The sequence below is a fragment of the Amphiura filiformis genome, chromosome 3, assembly GCF_039555335.1.
Source record: "Amphiura filiformis chromosome 3, Afil_fr2py, whole genome shotgun sequence".
NCBI classification, from domain to species: domain Eukaryota; kingdom Metazoa; phylum Echinodermata; class Ophiuroidea; order Amphilepidida; family Amphiuridae; genus Amphiura; species Amphiura filiformis.
In genome coordinates this window covers 15,198,637-15,207,566 of record NC_092630.1, presented here as the reverse complement: position 1 = coordinate 15,207,566, position 8,930 = coordinate 15,198,637, and the positions used below count along the sequence as shown (strand labels likewise).

Sequence of the window (8,930 nt, the reverse complement as noted above, 5' to 3'; positions counted from 1 at the left end):
TTCGGAACCCGGACGGATCAGCAGTGCCTCTGACGCCCGGGCTCTGACGATGATCAAGACTCTGATTGCATGGTACTTTCGCCAAATGCTTCATTGCAAATAACAAATCATATCAATGACTGTAATTTAGGTGAAATCTATCAATCGGCTTACAAAGCCAACACAAGTACTGAAACCGCTCTCTTAAAGGTGAAAAGTGATGTGTTGAATGCCGTAGACAGAGGGGAAGTTGTCCTTCTTGCACTTTTAGATATGTCTGCGGCATTCGATACCATCGACCATGGTATCATGCTCAAACGTTTACAGGATAGAATTGGTTTGTCTGGTAATGTATTGCAATGGGTTCGTACATATCTTAATTGTAGAAGTAGTCGTGTATTTATTGATGGTTGTGTTTCCAATTCAAGCCCTCTTGTATTTGGTGTTCCACAGGGCTCTGTGATTTTTCATTTAGCTGCTCTACTAAACGTAAATCAAATTTGACAATATTTTTGGTAGTTATGTAGGTTTCCAGTGGTATAAAAATCTTCTATTTTTTGTTGAGAAAAGTGGGGGATAAGTCAGTGGGTCACGAAATGCCCCTTTCATCAACACAGCCCCTTGAATTAATATTGAACCTGTGTCATTTCTGTCGTATTTCTACTTGTAGGCGAATCACTGTGATTGTCAACTCGCTTTCCAAATCTGTGTCGCAAAAACATTGCTACCTGTAATGGAAAATAATAATATCAAAAACATTGTATGACGTATATATATATTTGCAATTATTTCCTTTTTTTAAATGATTATACCTTTCATAAAGAATGAAACACAGACCGACACAGGCAATGTATGTCACAAATTATACGTATATAGGATTTGTATCCACACTGACCCAATGATACTTTTATTCACACCCACATTGATATGCTCGTAAATTTAAAAAGCAAAACAAAATAAAAAAGACCGACATAATACACCCCACAAATACAACCTACACAAGATAATACAATGCAATTATAGGCTATATGGACTTAAACAAACACCCATTGTATTACGCATATTTCCGAGGACCTGAAAATTGACGAAAATTCCCAAAGTCCTGTGTTTTGATCTGATGTTATAGGTAATACCAAGGTAATACCAATACACTAAGCGCAAGTTTTTTGATCAAAAACCTCGACGATTCTAGACTCTGTAAAAACAAATCAAGAATTATTGGGGATGATTGCAACTACACATAATGAAAGTCATGATCAAAGCTACCAGATGCATCATTATTTTCCTGACTATGATATCTAATAGTTGAAAAAGGTTACCCTAGCATTTCTTTAAAATTACATAAAAATTTTCACCGAAAACAGGTAGTCGACTTAAGATGTTTTCAGACAACTTCCATTTTATTTACCCGACATGTCTAGATTCTCGCAATGCACGATGTCCTCGTTGTGTTTAGCTTAGGCCTTAAGCTATTGTTTCTTTGTGGGAATAGCCCACAAAGAAGTTGCGCCACACAAGCTATTGCTGCATCTTAATACACAGTACCCAACAAAAATGCTCACACCGGAGCAGCCCAGCCCATACATTTATACATACTAAACCCACACAGTACACAAACGCAAATACAATAAAGATAATAGAGAGATTGCGATGTTCCAAACGCAGCACGTGGAACGTACGTTTTCACGTACGTTTTTACGTACGTTAATACGGTGTTAAATATTGCTAGTCTCGGTTTCAAACTGGATTGTGCTCATGCGTGTTATTCTACGTTGGAATCCAACTTGGGAAATCGCAATGTCATTTTTTGTACGCAAAGTATCACACACATTTCAATGGGCAATCTCTGCGTATGAATATTGTGTTAAATTTAGTTCATTTTTAACACATCGCTGTACCTTTATTATAATGATTTGTTACAAGCAAAAAGGATCATAATAATAATTGGACTTTCCTTCGTATGTTCATTATCTTTGACTGTCTTTAACATATTGTAAAATGGACAAATTTTGTGAATTTTCAACGATGTATCTACGTCGATTTCGCACGTGGAATATCTTCAAAAATAGCTAAATACGTGACCTCTCTTCGATACAGGAGAGTGGTTTTGAATAGATCAACGTACGTCCGATGTCTACGTTTGGAAATCGCAATGTCTCTATTTATGTTATTATCATGATAATCCCGGGATGATAATATTTGGACGCAGACCGCGACCACACTTCCGGGTTAATCTGTACTTACATCATCATCCATAAGACATTGCCAGCTTAATATAAATACGCCCTGGAATGAATATAAATAATTTTAAGATATTTATGGCGCTCGTTATAATTATTATCTCGTTCTGATTATACAAGGTTGATTTATAGCTTGGCATGGCGTAAAATGTCATGATGGTCTGACATCGGTGTTTCAGAAACTGGTAAAAAAACCATTATTGTCGTACCTTTGCTTTATATGTATGAAAAGCTGCGCTTGAAAGAAAAGTAACTGCGTCGTGGATTTATTATGCTGATCTCAGCAAACACAAACGTTCTTTTACGTTTATAATCAAGTTATATTGTGGGTTTTGGTAAAAACGTTTTAGGCCCATTTTCCAATAAAGTGTTCAAGACGAAGAATTCATGAAAATCATTGAGAATCGTAACCGTTAATAGTTTCAGAACACAAAAACAATGCATGGGTGATTTTTCAACAATACTTCATTTTTGAGCAATATTACTTGTACGTATTGGTGGTAACGTATCTGTGGTAACGTATCTGTGAAGCCCTTTCCCACCTTTTTCTTAATCGCGCAAGTGTAAAAACTTTCCGACTTGATACCCATACTTGATCAGTCATCACCCAATGTACTTAAGTCTGGTATGGTATTTGGCTTCATTTATCACAGCGTTTATTCCGAGGGGAGTAGAATTTAGGTAACGTATCTGTGACGACATGAACGTAACATCAGGACTTTTTGCTATTAATAGACCTGATTTTTTTATACTTTGAAACAATTTAGTTATGTACCACATAATATATAATATAACTATGGAGCCTGCTTGATCCATCACATATGAGAACATTCATCTAGCCAATTATTTTCACAGATTGTTATCCATTAGAAATATGGTGACGTATCTGTGAACAATATTGGCGACATAGTCTCAAAGACCTGTTGGACAAATTTAATAACCTGTGTTGTGATGTTTTATACTTTTATACTGATACCAGCTAACGAAAAGTACCTATAATCCATTTATATGCGCGCATGTTTAGCGAGCAGGGACACATTATATGGAACGCACCTTGGCTGGCGACAAGGCGGAAAACAATGGATATGCATTTTTTTTTATATACTTTCCATGCGCGTATTTTTTTTTTTTTTTTTTGGGGGGCTTTGGGGCGCCAGACCCCGGGGTCAAAGTAGGGGCGGCAAAAACGAAGGGCGGCGGAAGAAGAAAGGGCGGCACAAACAGGGGCGGCAAAAACGAAGGGGGCGGCAAAACGAATTATCAAAGAAAAAAGGGCGCCAAAAATTTAAAAAGCATAAAAAATTTTGAAAAAGGTTGCTTTTGGGATGCTAGCGCCTAAAATCCTTTTTTTTTTTCTTTTTTTTTGCTCATCACTTTTTCAAACGACCGTGAAAAAAATTGGGTCAACCTTTTCGGGCTGTTAAAGAAGGGGCGGCAAAATTGTTTCTTCTTCAGCCCCCCCGGGGTTGGGGCGGCCACGGTACGCCACTGCTTTCTAGGCATGTTATAATCTCTAGCCGCATACATTTTAGAAAGCAACTCCTAAGTATAAGTTACATTAATAAAAGTTTTTTTTCTTTCTGACGAAACTATGGGCGACACAGATTTGGCATTTTGAACACTTTATCGGAGAAAGTGCCTTTAATGACATTAAATGAGGGGTTATATCAAGGTCATGATAACGGTGTAAACGTTTTGATTGAAAACACACTACAAAAATATTTCAACGCGATATTTAAACATTTTCTGGTAAACCTTTTCTAACCTTTTGCAAATGTTTTGGAAACGTTTTGTGTTTGCTGGGATACTATTACAATTGCTGCCGAAAATCAACGGTAATGGTTCTACTGACACTATGCTGCTGCAGCAGCTGATGATGATGATAATGAAGACGACGACGATGATGATGATGATGATGATGATGATGATGATGATGATGATGATGATGATGATGATGATGATGAAGAAGAAGAAGATTCCATTTTTATGAGAAAACCCTTACCTGGCTTGTGTTAAAGATAACGAATAAGTAGGAGAAAACAACGGCAGATGTTTTGTCAAATTGTAAAACGCCAAACACCCAGGTCAAACCAAGCAACGGTTCAAGAATGATAAGAGCACGTGCGATGGCCCTTTGAAGTTAAAAAAAATTATATACACTTTTCGTAACTATGAGATGCCTAAAATGGTAGTCTCGCGTACCGATATGGTATGTACCAGCTTTTTTCCCATTCATAAATTAAACACAAAGCACTCTAAACAAAAAGTAAACTAATATATTGTAAATAGATGCAATTAAATCATGACAACCATGATGTATTTAATCACCCAGCCCAACTTTCCATTCAATGGGAGCAAGATGTTGATCTTCGCTGAGAGTGTTAGTGCTGGCAACCTCTCCTCTTCTGGATTATCACGCCTTTTAATGTTTATGTGTCGGTCACATCAAGAATGTGTTTTTTATGATATTATTGTATCTCAATTAGTATTTTACTTTGTATATTGTAATAATTGTACTTGCATCTTGTACTGATTGTTAAAATCTGCCTATATTTAATTGCTTTTTATCTTACCATGTTAAGGTGGGTAATATTATTACAAACTTTGTCTGTCTTATCATGTTGCATAATTGTGATGTGTAAGTTTAAGTTATGTTATTTGGTAGTTTTAGGTTTTGCATGTTTTCTCTGTAAAGCGCCTTGAGGCTTTGTTGCATAAGGCGCTATATTAAGTGTTTGTTTATTATTATTATTATTATTATTATTATTATTATTATTATTATTATTATTATTATTATTATTATTATTATTATTATTGTAGATACTATATGAGTAAAAAATACTCACCTGAAACGCTCTTTATCTTTCTTGTCTTTGATGGTTTTAAGATTTGTAAACGTTTCCAATACTAGAAAAAGAATGATTGTGTTTATCTGGAAAAAATATTAGACAAATAACATGATTAAAGTGCAACCATGCAGCCTAAATAATAACTTGCACTTGGGGATGGAAAATTATTGGGCCTGAATGTTGAATACGAAACAAGAAGTACACATTCTTGTCGAGTGGGGCGCATCGCACCACCCGCACCTACCCCCATTTTTGTTTGTTGGATTTTGGCCCCCGCCCATACAGGCTTGCCCCCCCCCCCCCCCCCCCGGAAAAATCCCAGCTACGCCACTGACTAATGGAAAGCACATTTTCTACCCAAAAATATTTGGCACACTTCCCGGGCACAGCCAATGAATAATTACTCTTTGCAGAATAGTCTTGGCACGTTGTAAAATTTCTCGCCAAATATAGCTTAGATCCAAGCTGGAACTGAGTGAAAGCTACTATAAAATTATCACACAAATAGGCATATATTTTAGCTCTTACCACGACAATAAAAAGTGCTGGTCCGACAAATGCATATATGACACCACGATTGATTGGTAGCCAGCATCTATAACATAAGCACAGAGTTTTATGTTCGCTAAAGGCCCATTCAGTGATCCAGCGTATTTGAAGTGTAACAAATTTAAAATTGTTTATAAATGTTATCGCATCCAAAAACCTGATGTTTACAATCCTCCCGATGACCAAATCATTGAATGGGCCTTTAACTAGGTAGTGAAACTAATGTGTGAAGAACTAAACACAAATCATATCGTAAATTTCATGTTATTATTTGTTTATACTCTCATCAAAATGAGATTCATCATTTGCTATTACGGTACAGAAATGAAAATGAACAGTTCAGATTTCAATTGATCTTTTAACACCAACAGAAAAAAACAAGAACAAACAGTTTTGGGCTTACACATCATTTGATCCATACATACGATGTCGTATGCCAAAAGTAGTCAGTGTGATTATCATTGGAATACCTGTCAAAAAATATGAAAACAAAACTATGTTATTTTCTACTCGTCATGTGGTCATACTGAAACGATCGTAATAAAATATTTCAATAAAATTTCTCTTTAAAGAAGTGCAGGGTTGACAATTGCTTTTTACCTATTTATTGCAACTCAATTTACAAGGCTTGAATTAAAGAAGGAACTAAACATTAAAAGTGATTAGGCTAATTAAATTGTCTTTACCCCATGCAATAGGCATACAGACAATAGGTTTGAGAGACCATTTTATTGTCGGCTTCATTTTGAGGTATAAAAACACACCCTCCATCAACATCCACATAAACACAGCAGTGTAGGCGTAGTGAAGTAGTATTGTCACGGCTATGCAGTTTGTCTGTATTACAAACAAAAGCTTGAATGAAATAATCTTTACATTTATGAGTATTGATTCTATCAGCATTATATGAAAATTCTGAGGCACATTATGTAATTAATAAACACAACAGTGTTGTTTATTTCCGTTCGTGTTCTCATTTTTGTTTCCTCATTTTTGTTCAAACAAACATTCAAATATTGTCTTTTTTTAACAATAGGCACCTGATGTTTCACATTTCTCTCACCTTTGGAGTTGCGTCAATGCCAAACACGAATGTCAATTGACCAATAAGGATACTGAATGCTAAATTTGCGTGAATAACCACACGAGCTTTCCTGTACATTCTGCACAAGCAGTAAGATATAAAATTAAACAAAATATAGACGGGGCATTTAGTCGAGTTAAATGAATGTATCGCGTATAGTTTGCCATCTACAGAGTGTATTGTTATGACATATGAACCGTCAAGATTAGATATGCTCTATGGCTGTTGATCTTGAGCCCAGGTTTCTAGAATAAGATGACTTATTTTTCATTAATTTGTAAAGCCAAATTTTATTCAATCTGGAGCATTTTGAAAATTTAAACCATGTACATTATGTTATTTACCCTTTGACCTATTTTGACCTAATACCTTTCGTTAAGGATCCTGGAGATACACGACCATTGCCTTTGTTTATTCCTTGGGATCAAAGGAACTTATTGTATTACTATTAAAGTATTTTATAAAAGGCAATCCCCTTATGTCACATTTGACCTCAATAATTCAAATTACTCAAACGTACTCTCGTGGCACCCGGTGGAATCTGATACTACATGCTCTCCTCTATTAATTGAAGCACAAAAAGTTGTACTAAATTCTAATTGATATATAAATTAGGATAAAGTGAGACGAAGTTTAGATTCTTTTACTATTTTGTCTAATGAAAAGCTTATTTTGACTGTAGTGGTCTCTTTTCTACAAACATACAACAATCAACTTTTAAATTACCGGTACATGTAAAGGATGCAAACAAACCTCAAGTATACGTAGATCACCAAAGTAATAATGAGGCAAACGCTAGAGATAGCAATACCAACGACCGTCAAATTATGCAAAGCGTATTGGTGTGCCGCCGGGATGTCAATCTATAAAATGAAATAATGAAAATCGGACTTCAAGCGACATTCAATCAATCTAAGTTTATATTTCGATGCAAAACTGTTTTGTAATGTACTTTAATCCGTAGATAGTAGGACAAAATATACAATATGAAGGGTATTTAGATAATATTATTTCCAGCATAATACTAAAGAGTTACAACTCACATCAATAAGTTGCATTAGAACAGCAAAACTGGTCATGTGATCACAGGAACAAATCACGTTAGAGTTTGTAACATTGACAGTGCTACACCCATCTTCAGACCAAACACTGATTGTCAGAGAAGAACAATACTTATTGGGTTAGTTGCATTATTGCAATATATAAAATCGAATACATATAATCTAAACATCTCAACTTCACGGCAACTTACACACAAACACAGACGCTTTATAGTTCTTGTTTGATGACATTTCAGCATCATTTGGTACGTTATTATTACTTTTTTTGCACGCTTATAGTCCTAATATTTTTCAGTAGTTTTATCACTATATTTTGATATGTTGTTGGATCGTCGAGTGCTGTTATCATCATTACATTAGCGTTCAAGGTCTGTAATTTGTAATGTAGTAATTTTTGTAGTTTTAGTAGTATTATGTTTAGTTATACCACTTTTTTGTTTGTCTCTTTATATCTATATATAACAATTTAAATGTTCGAAAACTAATCAATATCGTATTCTTCTGCTACGTTTCGCCCTCATCAAATCTCTTTCAAGTATGTCAATAATCATATTATGTCCATACTCAATATACGTTATTTGGGTAAAGAGAGCAGGTTGAAGCCTACAGTAAGAGTCCTAACTGAAATCATTGTGAGTTGCGATTTTGTCGTCAAACTCTTACGAAGCACCAATTTGGTACATGATGAGTTTTGGCTTTTTAACGAACTATGTAACAAAATTTTCTACGGGACCCAAAATCTCGATAATATTCTTCAGTATCCATTTTTCATCAATCGTATAACGCGTATGGCAATAGGCTATCTTAGCTGTATATATTTTATGTTTATAGCTGAAATTTAAATAAATAACTAAAATAATTCTTCAATTTCTAAGACTCATCTGGACATCTCACCCTGAGTCATTGAAATAGTAGCAAACTGGAATCACCGTTGTTGTCTCTGGTGTTGGCGTGTTCTGTTGAAGATAGAATAATCAATATGTATGAAATTTGTGGCGTGTTCTGTTGAAGATAGAATAATCAATATGTAAGAAATTTGTGAGTAAATTAATAGAACCAGCAGCCAATAACTGCTTCTTTTAGCTCGCATTTAAGCCTGATTCGTTGAAATCGGTCCAGAAAATAAAGACACGGTGGTCCAAAATCCCAAGGAAAAAGACAATTTAAA

The 8,930-nt window shown here is 35.2% G+C and overlaps 1 protein-coding gene across 1 annotated transcript; it reads right to left on the bottom strand.

Annotated features, from left to right (window-relative positions):
• Positions 1-512: 512 nt before the first annotated feature.
• Positions 513-8,714, bottom strand: LOC140147635 (adhesion G-protein coupled receptor D1-like). Its single transcript, XM_072169409.1, has 11 exons — positions 8,657-8,714; positions 7,745-7,850; positions 7,455-7,564; positions 6,681-6,780; positions 6,304-6,454; positions 6,021-6,087; positions 5,597-5,663; positions 5,066-5,151; positions 4,222-4,351; positions 2,224-2,265; positions 513-707 (listed from the first exon to the last, which is right to left on the bottom strand). The coding sequence occupies exons 2-11, from the start codon at positions 7,778-7,780 to the stop codon at positions 606-608; spliced, it is 891 nt and encodes a 296-aa protein (XP_072025510.1). The 5' UTR covers positions 7,781-7,850; positions 8,657-8,714; the 3' UTR covers positions 513-605.
• Positions 8,715-8,930: the final 216 nt, after the last annotated feature.